Source organism: Montipora capricornis, chromosome 13 (assembly GCF_036669925.1).
Source record: "Montipora capricornis isolate CH-2021 chromosome 13, ASM3666992v2, whole genome shotgun sequence".
Lineage (NCBI taxonomy): Eukaryota > Metazoa > Cnidaria > Anthozoa > Scleractinia > Acroporidae > Montipora > Montipora capricornis.
Window position 1 is genome coordinate 3,047,754 of NC_090895.1, and position 15,000 is coordinate 3,062,753.

At 38.5% G+C, this 15,000-nt stretch overlaps 1 protein-coding gene across 1 annotated transcript in view; it reads right to left on the reverse strand.

Moving 5' to 3' along the window:
• Positions 1-629: 629 nt before the first annotated feature.
• LOC138028306 (uncharacterized) overlaps positions 630-15,000 on the reverse strand; it is a 15,428-nt gene continuing 1,057 nt past the window's right edge. Inside the window, exons 2-5 of the mRNA XM_068875789.1 lie at positions 6,152-6,405; positions 5,643-5,757; positions 4,959-5,081; positions 630-2,210 (exon numbers count right to left, since the gene is read on the reverse strand). Coding sequence (XP_068731890.1) covers positions 1,804-2,210; positions 4,959-5,081; positions 5,643-5,757; positions 6,152-6,405 — 899 coding nt within the window. The 3' untranslated portion in view covers positions 630-1,803. The remainder of the gene's footprint in view (positions 2,211-4,958; positions 5,082-5,642; positions 5,758-6,151; positions 6,406-15,000) is intronic.

Below are 15,000 nucleotides of genomic sequence, written 5' to 3' on the forward strand. Positions count from 1 at the left end.
TTGTATCACTGTAATACCAGTTCGGTTTTTTAAATATCCTTCATCCCGTTAATTTCCCCCCAAATATCCCATATCCCTGTAAGTATTTACCTAAATATCCTGTATTCCTGATAACCTCGAGTGGGGCCTTGTTGTTTAGTAGCATTAATGATAAGAAATAACCTTTTTCTGTTTTTACAACAAATAACGTCTAGTTAAATTATAGATTTAACTTTATGGTAATCTCTCCCCATTTCCGAAGTTTAACCGTGGTTGTTGTTCACTGCAACTGGACAATTTGTGTTAACTGTTTGTACATCCCACAGATAGGCCCTTATAGGCGTCTTGTTTGTTTTAACACATGAAGGTGTATTTCCAACAGAGAAAAAGTTGAGGTGAATAATATATGTAAAGACAAAAAATCTAATAAAAATTTTGTTTAACTCAATGGACTTAACGATGCTTTGTGTGTCTTTCCTGCAACACATGATCTATTTGAAAAAATATGGAAAAGTGCAGTTGCCGTGGAGCGGTTCATAATCGCCTTCAGTTTTCTTTCTTAGCGATTTTGAAGGGGCTATGGCACGTTATTCTAGGGTGTTTAGGGGACGTCTTTATGTAATCACGAGTTTAAAACTCGAAAATGGTAATGCATGCGGAATCGCTTTATTGATAATATTATCGTTAAATCACAAACAAGATGATTCTGAGCAAAAAAGACCCTTATCCATTCGATTTGCCATAAACTTGAAAAACGTCGGGCCGACGTTTTTCAAGATTAACCAAATGCAATCCGTTTCAATCTTGTCCATTTGTGTCCATCCATGCTTCAGTCTTTTTCCTTTTGCTGTATTTCTTTTATCACGGTTGTTCAACAGATGTAAGTGGTTATTGTAATGTTTCTACTTTTCGGGCAGTTTTGGGTGCCATGAAATTACATCATTTTCCGTAACATAGCCCCTTTATATTTATGAGATGCGTCTTGTTCACATCCGCAGATGTCTATTTTGCGTCGGACTGACCCCCTGTGCTGGTCGGATGAATCTTTACTCTACAACGGGGAAGAATTGTTTTTTAAGTTTTAAACCAACGGAAAGTAACGTTTAAGATTTCAGTAACGGAAAGAAATTAGCCGTCGGTTAAAGACCTTTTACAAGAAATACTTGACGGTCTTGATGTCAGGCTCTTTAGAAAGGATATGCCAGTGCTCGACGCGCCTGCATTCCATTCAGTTTATCTTAGAACCACTTGAGACCTGACTTATACACGATGCTGTTGCCCCCGAATTCGTCTGCTACTGCTAGGTAAGTGTGACCTTTATACTCGAATGACTTGACACCTGTTGGTGTGTGGTGCTGTGGAAGCTCTTGATACCTCGACATAAACTCAGATTCCGAGTGCACATACAAAACTAACACTGTGTCATCAAATTCGGCCGCACACAGGAACGTTTGACCACACATCGTAAACGTATGCACGCTCCAAACGTTACGTGCTTTTGAAAAAGTTTGACTCGCATTAACAAACTTTTCACCGTCCCACTTGTAAATCGCAATTCCAGCAGACCATGTCGCAAATGCAAGGAATACAGTATCGTCGATTGTGAAGGACTTGACATCCCAGTCTCCGTGGCCAAAGACTGAGATCTGAGGGAAAGGGAATTTCGGGTCGATAAATTTCTTCCCCGACCATTTCATCACGACTGAAGAATGAGAAGAATCCGAACCATGCCAGTTTGCAAAAACAATAAATGTTTCGTTGTGTATTGTTAACACTGTACTTGCACGCGCGTCGTGTGTTCTTATTTCCTGTAACTCCTCAAACTTATTGTCCTTCCACTTGTAGATAGATGAGTTTATACGTTTTAAAGAAGTTAAAACTGGTTGCTCCGGATGTTGAAATGTTCTGGCAAAGCTCGAAACTGTGTCCATTCCACTGGAAAACGGAAGAATTTAGATTGTAAGTATTTCCATCATAACGATTGGCGATAGCAATGTAATGTTTATCAGCGATCATAAAGTATTCGATGTCGTTTGCTCCAATGGTGTCTATGGTCTGGTGAAGGGTAAAATCTCCAGCTGACTCGTTTAGTTTGTAGATGAAACTAGAATCACCTTCCTGAGCGAAGGCCATAAACAAACTTCCATCAATAGTGAACACTTCAACATCCTTGGCTGACTTTGTTGGCAGGTCTTGATGTTTTGTGAAGTAATTCAATTTGCCGGTACAATCTTCAATTGATAAATAAAAGAAATGTCTCATTATTTTAAACCTCCGCACAATATTAAATAAACAGGATGATATTCCCCATGTTCAATTTGCGCGAAGAAACTTTTTTTTCAAAAATGCTTACTTTTCACAATAGGTACGATTTCAGGAAGATACTCAGGCTTTATTTTATCGTGTTACTTATTAATCTGTTAATGGCATCAGTGCAGGTCTTGATAACTTTTTTAAGTGAAACAATTTGCTGGTGCAACCTTGATGAATAAAAGAATATGGCTGTGTCGCTAGGGCATTACCCATGCAATATTAAATAGCCAGGATAACAAGAAAAAGTTTTTGTCCACAAGTTAAGTTTGCTCTTAGAAATAAACTTCTTTTAAAGTTTTTATTTTTAGCTTTAGCACGATTTCGAAAGTGTTTCATTCGTCTCGGGTTGAACCCCAGATGTGATTTTTTTCGTTTCATTTACTGACCAGTAAATGGCGTCAGTGTTACGTTTTTATACGTACGATGAACATTGTTAACTTGCTTTAAAATGTACGAGTTTTTCACATTAAAGCAGTCCTGACCTGAAAGATTAGGATTTGCCGTTGACATATATTTTGCGTTAAAGTGCTGCCATGGCCAAAAAATCAATTCTTTTTTTTTCTTTGGATTTCAAAATTATGTTAACTTACCACTAATTGACCCAAGTTTAAAGCCTTGATTTCAAAAAAGACACCTGTTTATCTTAACTGGAATTTTCTTACTTAATGGTCCGCCATTACTAACTTTAAAATCTCGAGAGAACTGGATCGAGAAGAAAATGACGGATTTCGGATTTCAGAACTATGTTAGCTAAACACTTACCAACCAAAGTTTTAAGCCTTGATTTCAAAAAGACCCCTGTTTCTTTAAAACTATAATTTTCTTCTTTAATGGTCAGCTATTACTAACTTAAGTTCTTGAGAGAGCTGGATCGAGGAGAAAATGACGTCAAAGGCTCACTAGTTTAAGAATGCAATGCGTGTGTACGCCGCAGAATTAATATGCAGCATGGGAGTTTGAGGCTTTCAGACTTTAAAACTCGCGTTTTGCATTTATAACAAACTGAATTCACACCCTGAAATTTTAAGCTAGTGAGCCTTTGACGTCACTTTTCCCTGGATCCAACCCTCTGAGGTCCAATCGGTCAGTGAATTTTTGAACACAGGGGCACTTTAAGAATGCAATGCGTGTGTACGCTGCAAAATTAATATGCAGCACTGGAGGTTTGGGCTTTCAGACTTTTGAACTCGTTTTTTGCATAAACAAGAAGCTGCATTTACACGTTAAAATTTTAAGGTTGTGAGTAAATGACGTCACTTTCCCCTAGATCCAACCCTCTGAGGTCCAATCAGTCAGTTTTGAACGTCAGTAATGGCGGACCTTGAAGTCCAAAACTTTCACTCAAAGTAAACAGCCTTTGGATAAAAATTCAAAGCTCAAAATCTTGCCAGTCAGGTGTTAAGCAAACACAATTTTAAAATTAGAAAAAAAAAGGAAGTAATTTTATGAACATAAGTAGCACTTTACTGACTCCTTGTGATTTTGCTCCAAACAGGCCGCACAAGTTTCATTAAGTTTCCCGAATTGCCATTTTCCTAATGGTTGATTCCTAGTGATTCCTGAATAGTTTAAGTCCTTTTACGGTGGGCGCTAACAGCTAGTTTTGCACTTTATATCGAAATTACGATTTTGTCCGTTTGCCCCCAAAGAGGACTGCAACTACCAGGGACTTAGTGGGAACTTACCATTAGCAAAATGCGCCGTTGGCAGTTGACTGTCCAGCGGCCGAGCTCATGAGAGGAATGGGTCTATTTAACAAATAAATTCCATGTTGCCGTGCGTCTGTTCAGTAATAGATCACAGACGACAGCCGAGTGTGTCACTGATGTTCTCACCACATTTGGACGCCATTTGTGATCTATCACTAAATATACGCATGGCAAAAGATATAATTTTTACCACAATTGCTTGTACTCTCGCTATCGGATTGGCTGAGTGGCCGTTGTCGATAAGAGTCTAGACAACGCTGCTCGCGTCATGCTCGCGTCAATTTGTCACGCAATGTAATAGCCAATCAGGAACCCTCATTTTGGGAAATAAACCAATCGTATTGCGAGAAAGTTATAGACAACGCTTGCTCTTTCTTTGTGTCATGAGTTTGGTCTCCCTCAGAAAGAAACACTTTCTTTGCCATTGAATATTGCGGTAAAAAACAAATCGAAAGTGATTCGGCGTTGGCTGCGCCTCGTGAGTCCATAACATTTTGACCATCGTGATGACGAATATCATTGTCGATGACGACAAGCTCGTGTTGTATCGGTCTCTGGAAAACTTGTCACAGTACACGATGCTTTAATTTGAATGCTTTGAATTGTCCTACTACAGTCCACCCCTTTTGTTTCTGACAAAAAAATAATGGCTCAGCTCTAACCGAACTAGTGATATTTCCAATACGAATAAAAGGAACACTACTGCTATTGTACCTGAACATGAAAGTCCATCACCAGTAAAGCCTGTCTTGCATGTACAGTTGAAGGTTCCAGCCGTATTTGCACAAGTTGCATTTTCATTGCAATCATGGATCCCGATCCACAAAAAAAACTATCATCACATCTTATATGAGAGTTAATGCTTCTGACGAATAGTACGTTAAAAAATTCGCAGCTCAAAATGAACTAGTGATATTTCCTGGCAATACGAATAAAGGTAACACTTAGCTATTTTACCTGAACATGACCGTCCATCTCCAGTAAAGCCTGGCTTGCATGTGCAGTTGAAGTTTCCAGCCGTATTTGCACAAGTTGCATTTTCACAGCAATCATGGATCCCGGTGCTGCATTCATCGACATCTGAATACCAAGAAAGGGATACAGGTACTTAATTAACGATTTTTAAATCCTTTTGATAAAAATCATCCAGCAGTTGATCTTTGTTCACCATCGTCACTGAACAAGCATGACTGTTTGAACAAGGCCTTGACTTACGAATGTGGCCAACTACAAAAAAAAAATTCTCATATTTTATATGTCATCGAGCAATTCACTTTGATCTTTGTTCACCATCATCAACTATGATGACTGTTTGAAAGGCGCCTCAATGACTTTGAATTTGAATGTGGCTATAACAGCGAAAGAAATACCATCCTATTTTATATCGGACTGATACTTCTGACCAACCTTTGGCCAAAAAAGCGAAGATCAGAACTAACCCAAGATATTGAATTTCCAATACGGCTAAAAGCGAGGAACACAACTGCTTTTGCACTTGAACATGAACGTCCATTTTTAAAATCATTTCTGCTTTCGCAGAACTTTCTTTTTCCATCTTCAACATAGTAGCTGCCACACTTAAACGTAGTACGTTCTTCAGGAAAGCAGCCAAAAATGGTGATGACATTAGCCTGTCCTTACCGTTTTCGCAGTTTTCTCCTGTAAATCCCTGTGGACACTCACAGGCATAGTTCTTTTCAGTGTATCCCAAAAGACACTTTCCATTGTTGAGGCATGGATTGTAACAGCAAGGATTCTGATGAGGTAAGATAATCATACTATATCGAATTCAGTTCAGAGCACGAAGTTCCTTGGCTCGAATTTTTCAGTCGAGAAATATTTGTTGTCTTACTTTTTGGTTTGCCTTCCTTCCCAACATATACCCAATCGTTTCCCAACACTGTAGTAGATTATGATATCGAAAAATCGTTTTATAGGATGAGCCGTGTCATTTCCACGTTTTGCTGCACTATTGGTGAGTGTAATTAGTTTCACATTCCATAAACGAATCACTTTTAATGCGGGAAGTAAAAGCTGAGATAAAACTGAGATTTAGCCTGACAACGAAAGCAAAGCAATACCCACACCACTTCAGTTATGCTGAGAAGGGGTGAAATCTGGCCCAATCGTTTCAATTTAACATGAGATACCTTTGCGCCTCTGAATGTCCAACCCTGTCTTGGCTTGAGATCTTTCGGGTGCTGACAGTGGTCCGAATCACTCAGTTCACAGATGACGCTGCTTGGAGATTTTCCGCTACCAATGTTGACAGACACACACTTGTTTTCCAAGAGACACCAATGTTCACATCCGTATTTTCCCACAGTGAAATTCATAAACACGTGTCCTTGAAAGTATTGGCCCGTTTGTAGAGGAAGAAGGTGGATGGTTCGAGGGGAACAATCTACGCAGAATGACACAAGTCACTGACGCTTATCTAGTGCAAATGTTGCAATTTTACACAAACAAATTGGGAAATGTGAAGACATCACTAACAGCTGAAGGTCACAAATATTGGCGGGAAATAAGTAAAGTAAAGTAAAGTAATTAAGTAAAACTTTATTTATACACGCTTGCCCCGTCAACTTAATAATTATCCCTAACAGCTGATTTCCACAAGGGGCGTGTGGTTACAATAAAATGAGCAAAGGGAATAACTTATAACTATTTACAATTATTTCCAGTTTGTTTTTTGTTTTTTTGTACTTACTATAAATTACCAGCTAATAATTCTATTCACTAAAAATATTTCTACTTTCTCCATAGTAGGAGAGGAGCAAAAATCAGCCAAGGGTGTGCGCATTAATTTTATTATTAAAGATTGAAAGGGTATCAGATTCACCGTCGAAGTGTAGCAGGACGCGAGTTCCACAATTTTGCTTCACTCTAGCAAAAACGTTTTTTTTTTTTTCGATATTCAGTTTTGGGTAGCGGTAACTGCAGTGAGGTGGAGGATTTCCTAAGTTTATGATGTGATGTATCATTCTTACTTATGAAAATATCAGTAAGGCATTAAGGAGCCAACCCATTGACTATTTTATACAGTATCTTTGCCTTAGTCCGTTGAGTTTCTAGATTTTCCCACCCTAAGAGACCCAAAGCCTCGGTGGCGGGAGTATCATTGAATAGATTCATTAATCAGTCGAGCTGATCTATTCGGAAGTTTTTGGAGCCCGTTAGAGAGCCCTTTCCCTAGGGTGCCTCCCTCAACAAACTCCTGAATTCGCCTCAAGCCTTCTACTCCCGAACTAACTCTTTTGGCAACACTCTGTCCCAAGATAGATGCTGGTCGATTTCTTTGCCAAGAACCCTACTATGGTAAACCTGTTTAAGATTTTCCTCCATTAATTTCAATACACGGTTGAGACTGTAAGTTTCTTAGCTTGTAGTTAGAACGGATTTGCATATTTTCTGTTTTTGCTACATTTAGACTTAATTTCATTTACGCATAAGAGGAAGAAAAGAGGGCCAAGAATAGACCCTTGAGGAATACCACAGGTAATTTGTGTTTCAAATGACATCGTATCATTTAACTGAAAATGATTTTGACTTGCGGTTGCTCACTCCAACGAAGTTCAGTGATACCATATAGTTCAAACTTGCGCAGCAGAATCCTGTGATTGACGGCCGGTATAAAATGCATTTTTTAAGTCCCAGAACACAACAAGGTTTAGCACTCTTCTATCGATATTAACATACTAGCTGTTTGAGCTATCTAAAAGAGCTGCAGCAGTCGAGTGAAGTCTACGGAAGCCAAATCGATGATACGAAAGAATATTATTAGATGTTAGGTACTCATATATTCATAAGTTCTGTGGGAAAAGGTTTGCCTCTGACTCTTGATATTTCTCAACAGACGTTTCAGCTAATTCATAAGCATTCATCAGTGATATGACAGCGAAGTTCGTTATCATACGCTATTTAAAGTAACGTAGCGTGAAGCTTGCGCGCGTGGCCATGCAATTCATGCTCGCACGATGCCTTTGTAGGCTTCTAGAAGTTTGATATGATCATTCGCAACGTTCGGGTCTAAAGTAGAGTGCCAGGCTTCGAGGAAAAGTCGCCCGCGGTAATTAGCTTCGAAATCAACAACTTTGACGTAGATAATTTTTTCCGTTACTTGGGTTATTACTGGCAAGATAGAGATCGGTCTGTAATTATCTGGTGCAGTTTTTGGCCCAATTTTTAAAAAGAAGCAAGACCCTGGCAATTTTCCAATCGTCAGGGAAGCTGCTCGAGACGATGGCGTTTTTGAATATATATGTTAATGATGGAGAAATAGCATAGGCCGCAATTTTCAAAAAATCTCCCGAGATTTTGTCAATGCCTGTGGCTTCCGACTTTGAAAGACTCTTCAAAAGCTTGAGATTTTTGCCGTTAGACACAAGCTTAAAGTGTGACAAACTGGAGTGACAGGGCTTCACATACTGCTCAAATGAAATAAATGAAACAGTAAATTAACGACAGACAATGATATTCACGTGACTTTGGAGACATTATCTTTTCTTGTAATCTCTTTTTCAAAACCGTTTTGTCTCCAGAGCATTGATTATCTAATTTCTACGACGGAATGGCTTCTGATGAATTGATGCCCAATGTTACAAAAGTTGTCAAACTTAGTTTTGAACTAGGGGTTACGTTTATGCAAACGTTGGCCGTGTAGCACTTATATTTCAACAGACTGAATTAACTATGAGAGTGTGATGTGAAGTGCTATTTTCTACCCATGTAAACCATGTGAGCGTTAGTCCTTCTGATGGAAATGGGCCCACACAAGGACAGAGAAAAATCCTGACCAGGGTGGAAAATGAACCCACGACCTACGGGTTAGATCACCGCTGCTCTACCGACTGAGCTACAAGGTCAGACGGGAGCAGGTCGTGGGAATTAAAGATGTCAAATTCACGGCATTCCCACCCAGGTCAGAGTTTTTCTCTGCCCTTGTGTGGGCCCATTTCCATTAGCAGGGCTAACGCTCACATGGTTTACATGGGTAGAAAATAGCACTTCACATCACACTCTCATAGTTAATTTAGTTTAGAACTATATGCATCGCATCAGCTTCCATGCTCTATGAGAGTTCCTGAATTAGATGTTGACAAGAACTTTTTTCTCACCTTGATTAGCAAGTGTTTTGATCTTAAGGCAAGCCAGCCAAAGAAAGGAGATAACCTGGCAGTCGAGAACAAAAGGGCGATAGCGTCTCATGTTAATTTGGAGCATCAGACACCATAAAGCCGGATAGGACTCTAAGAAAACTTGGTCGATCGCGAAAGGTTTGCCGCCCTTATATACGTTAAATGTCTTTTGAAGGCATCATTTATTCATCAGTCGGTCATGACAATTAAAGGAATTGTTTTTCTAATGATCTATATAAATTGAAAGAGGGCCCAAAGTAAATATGTTGTTTACTATGTAAGAAAACGATTACCTGGATGCGTCAAACTGAGCAAACGATTTCGTCGTTTAAGCTTGTTCTGTCTAGAAACTGACTACTTATGGTGGATGCCTAATTTGCTCATGTACATAGCGTGCAGTTTTCTGACATCCGATGACGCCACAGTTATTGCAATTAAAATTGGGCAGACGAGTGGAGATATAACACCAAATTAAGATATAACCTCGTCAGTTATTTCAGTTTAGATTAGATCACCATCCTGACGGGAGTCTTTTTTATTCCTTGTGTGGGCCTCGCCATTTCCATGTCTAGAGATACGCAGAGAATAATTCAATGTTTTAACAAACGCGGCACATTATATTCTCAGGGGTTTCAACAAAATTTGAAGTTTGCGGCTGGTTTAAGTAGAGCGACCAATTGTATCAACATGAACTTTACTCTTAAGCCGCAGTTTGGTTTGAAAAAATCTGCCCTTTTTTTCAATTTATTGAACAAAGTGGCCTAATTCTCGATTTATTTTAAAAATTCACCTGGAGTTTAAAACTATTTGTTTCCGTCTTTTTTTGCGTGCTTTTCTGTTTAAACCTCTCTGAATTGTCATGAACTGTAATTGTTTCTTCAGTTTAGTGTTCGGACGTTTGTTTTCTTACTGAAAGCTTACGTGACAATTTTAATGAAAAAGTCATGTTATCTTGACAAGTCATATAATGGCTATTTTCACCTGTTCCCTCCAAGGGCATATTCAGTCATGTTTAGCGGCATATGAGTAAGGAAATGGGACAAAGTCGCAGTGGTTAATGGTTAGCAGATAGTTGCTTACTAATAGACCAAATAGCTGCTCAGTTTTATTAGAGCAGACAATTTCGGACATTCCAGGGCCTGGTTGCATGTCCGAAAGCCGATTAACTTAATGCAGGATTAACGTAAACCAGTTTTGTCTCATACTTTCAACTATTTGGTGAAAGTATCTTTTGCTTATTTATATTTTTCAAGATTGACTTCGTCTAATATAAAGTTTTGCCGAATATCAGCGGGATTAGCGTTAATAGGCTTTTGAACAACCGCGCCCAGATAAGTAAATGAATGTTCTTTGGGAGCCCTAGCTTCATTGACTCCATTTGGGACTTTGTTCATTAATCCCATAGAGACCCCATTGCCTACTCTATAAAGGTCTAAAAATAGAAATTTTGAATGTAAAAATGTAAATGTAAGTGCTTTCTATATAGTGGAAGTACACTTAGCTATCAAGCTAGTTTACAGGTACTCCATTGTTAACAAGGTGAAAGTAACAATTGAAACTTAACAGAAACATCATTAAGAACCCCAACTGGCAGGAGGCAACCAGTTGGCTATTTACAAAGAGTGGTGGAGTTTAATCAGGGACAACCGGAAACAAATCCTAGCCAGAGGTTAGAACGGGATTTGAACCCGGAGCAGCCGCATGCAAACCCAACGCCCTAACCACTGGACCACACTGCCTACATTCTATGTAATGCATAGAATATTCTAGATCCTCCAGCCTTTCTATATAAGCAGAACGTGCAAGGGTGTGTGGAGTTGTATTTGTAGTTGCTTTACCTGACGTGTCGTGCGGGACACAGAAGCACCCATCACTACACCTGTAACGTTTTGTCCGGAATGATCCTTCCATAGGACCGTCTGAATCACTTATTCTTGAGAGTTTCCATACGAAAGCTAGGTACGGAGGAGGAGGAAAAAATCGGGCGTGCCTTAACTTGTCGGCCAAAATAAATCTTTTACATCGGAAGTTTTACCTCTCTTTACAATAATGACCGAACACTTTTTGTGTAGTTAACATTATTTATGATTGAAAAAAGGAATAATAAAAAAAAATTGCTTGAAACGAAAAGAAAAACAAAATAAAGACGTTTAAGGAAGTATGTTTCACAGGGTTTCCACTCATCAGTAACAAAAAAATTCCATGACTTCTCCATGACTTTCACTGACCTCTAAACAATTTTCACTGACTTTAAATGAGTTGAATAATCACATTTCCTTCAGCTTCTTTTGAAGGCCATAAATATTTTTCTCTTTGTTTTCGATCTCTTTGTGCTTTTAACAGGATTTAGTGCGCAAAATCTTGTGAACAGTTTACTAAAACTAAGATTTTCTGACTTTTCACTGACTGACAATATAAAATATTTTCCCTGACTTTTTGCAAAATTTCCTGACTTTTGCCTGACCTTGAAAATTTTTTTGTTTTTCCCTGATTTTTCCCCAACCGTCGGTGGCAACCTTGGCTTTCAGATATTTTGCTCGGCACAATAGAACTTCATCAGCAAAGTCTTTGTAGGCTCGAGATCCTTTTGAATCTTCCGTTATAAGACTATTAAGCGAAAACAGTGTTTGAACGGAAACTTGTCTTGTTGCCACGCATAATTAAGACTAGGTACTTGGCACTAGGCATTCTTCTCAAGGGTTCACCGTGATCAGCAACGCCTTTGCTCAACCGACAGTAACCATTAACGGCAGCGAAAATAAAACAATAAACCCCTCATAAAACAGAAGCATGTGACCGAAAATACTATTAACGCTAACAAATGCGAACTCAGCAAGGTACAGATTCTGTTAGCTTGCTTTATGCAAAGCAAATATTGATGCAAAAACAAAAGTTTAAAGTTGAAGTTAACCCCTAGGGGTTCGGTGGGTTAGTATCTGGATGGGCGACCTAAGAAATATACCACTCAGAATTGTCAGTAACAGAAGCATAGGACCGAAAATTCTATTTTAATGCTATCAAATGCGAACCAAGCAAGATACAGATTTTGTAAGCTTGCTTTATGCAAAACAAATATTGATGTAAAAGTAAATAAATATGGATACACAGTTTTTAAGAAGAGCAGAAGGAAGTTTCAGGACGGTCGATCGAGAATAAAATATTTTGTCATCGGTAACAAAATTTACGACGTGAAAACAACATTAATTTTGAACCACGAATATAAAAAGTTACCATAAGCGAAAACCATTTTGGGAGATTTTAGTTGTTTTGTTGTAATTGTACTTTTGGCTGCACCGAGTAAATCGCACATCGAATTCAGCGGGCGCAGTGATCAAGTTACCGCGCCATGTTTACTCGCGAAACAGTGAAGCATCTGTGTCAAATGATGCCAAGATACCGGGTTTTTGTTAGTTTTCTTTTTCTTTCAATTGTTATAAATTTTGACAAGAAATGTACGAATTCAACACAAAGATCACTCTCAGAGGTCACAGTGACCATTGTTTCTGGAAAATCAAAAATTTACTCTCCAAGACAAGGTTATTTATCACCAGGTAATTCCATCGTTTTGGTAATAGCAGCTACTTTATTATTCATGAGCGTCACAATATTTTGCCGATTTTGGGGGTCATTTTGTTGAAACTCAAGCACGCTTCCAACAGACCTGTTTATTTTCGTGACTTATGCGTTACCACAAAAATTCTCCCCGTATCACATTTCAACACATGTATGCAAATTTGCTAAGCTCGAAAATTACACATGATAAATTTACAAAAGCTAGAAATTTCACAGAAATATTTTCCAGCGAAACATTTCTTGAAACAAGCAACATATTTGCTATAAGAGGCAAGAAACCCTTCCTATTTCAGTTGCGTGCGTGCAAGCGAAACACACAATCACAAAGCATATGCAATTAAAGAAATTTCTGACAGTTCACATCAAACCCTTTTCGAAAGAACCTTGACCTTAAATAATAAAGCACAAAAGAGACAACAAGCTTTCATTCAAATAATTTTTCACTGTCACATTTCCAATTTTTTTTAACCTTTGCAGAGTTGAGTACAAAATGAATGTTACTTGCCAGACAAACAGGCAAACTTTAAATAGATGCGACTTCAGTAAACACTGTGAGACACACAACAGAGATCACAGATCTACTTGTGGTGTTCGATTCCTTCTCTGTCTTTGTTGAACCCGTAAGTTACCAGAGAAATTTCCATTTGGTTTCAGTGTTGTACGTAACACCACCTTGGCGGAATATTAGAAGTACAGCTCATTTTGATTTCGGCTCGACGGGCGAAAGATTCACGCTGTCGAAGTCCGTTACTCGTCACTTTTAAGATTCCAGATCTTTATGTTTCACCACCTGTCTTGACGTTCCATTCTTGAGCTCCATATGGGTATATTTTCTTTAAAGATGTACTAAAACGCCATTCGCGTTACAATGACTTTCGACGCCATTACAGGTTAATTGTGCAGAGCAAGCTACGCAAGCTACGCATTACCCCAGCCCCCTCAAACCTAACAAAATACGCACAGAAGACTCTATGCACAAAGACACCACTTAGCAGGGGAGTGACAGGCAAGACTTTTCCCGAGACGGAAAAAAATAACAAAAAAACCCACGAAACGAAACCGAGATTCCGACTAGGTTTAGCAACCCAGTAATAACAAAAAAACCCACGAAATTAAACACAGATTCCGACTGGGTTTGCCATACTGACAACCCAGTAATAATAAAAACCAAAAAAAAAAAAAAACGACAAAAAAAAAGAAACCCACGAAATAAAACAGAGATTCCAACTGGGTTTGGCAACCCAGTAAAAAAATAAAATAAAAAAAAACCCACGAAATGAAGCCCAGATTCCGACTGGGTTTGGCAACCCAGTAAAAAATATTGAGAACGTGTTACACACGCAACTTCATCGCTCAAACTTGCGCAATTTTACCCTTCATCATATTGACCCTTCGTCTCCACATTGAAAAAAATGCGTAAATTATTTGCGGCTGGATTGATTTCTCTGAAATTTGAAAGGATGATTGCTAATTAACGAATAGAGAAAGATTTTTTACAATAACTAAAAATGCCAGTATTGTGCATGAGAATTCGACGAAGAGGTAAATGCCAACTTAATTTTGTGTTCGTGGCAATTTTTGTGTTATGATTGTTATGCAAATATTGAGAGAGACTATTACATTCCATAAAAATAGGTCAACTGAAAGATCAATAAATAATCTTTATTTTCAGCTTTCATTTGGACAAAAAAGATGCAACACTTAGCCAGAAATAATATGAAATGAATAGGTTTGAAAAAATATTTCGCGGGAAATTGGCTCGGCCTGAAAAAGAGTTAGCACTCTTCTATCTATATTAACATACCAGCTGTTTAAGCTATCTAAGAGAGCTGCAGCAGTCGAGTGAAGTCTACGAAAGCCGAATTGATGATCCCAAAGAATATTATTAGATGTAAGGTACTCATATACTTGTTCGTAGATATTTTTTTTCCATTATTTTGCTTTTTCTGGCAAGATAGAGATCGGTCTGTAATTATCTGGTGCAGTTTTTGGCCCTTTTTTGAAACTGAGAGGGAAGACCCTGGCAATTTTTCAATCGCCAGGGAAGCTGCTTGAGACTATGGCGTTTTTGAATACATATGTTTATGATGGAGAATTAGCATAAGCCGCAATTTTCAAAAAATTTCCAGAGATTTTGTCAATGCCTGTGGCTTCCGAGTTTGAAAGGCTCTTCAAAAGCTTGAGATTTTTGCCGTTAGACACAAGCAGTGTGACAAACTGGAGTAGCAGGGCTTCACATACTGCTCAAATGAAACAAATGAAACAGTAAATTAACGACAGACAATGTT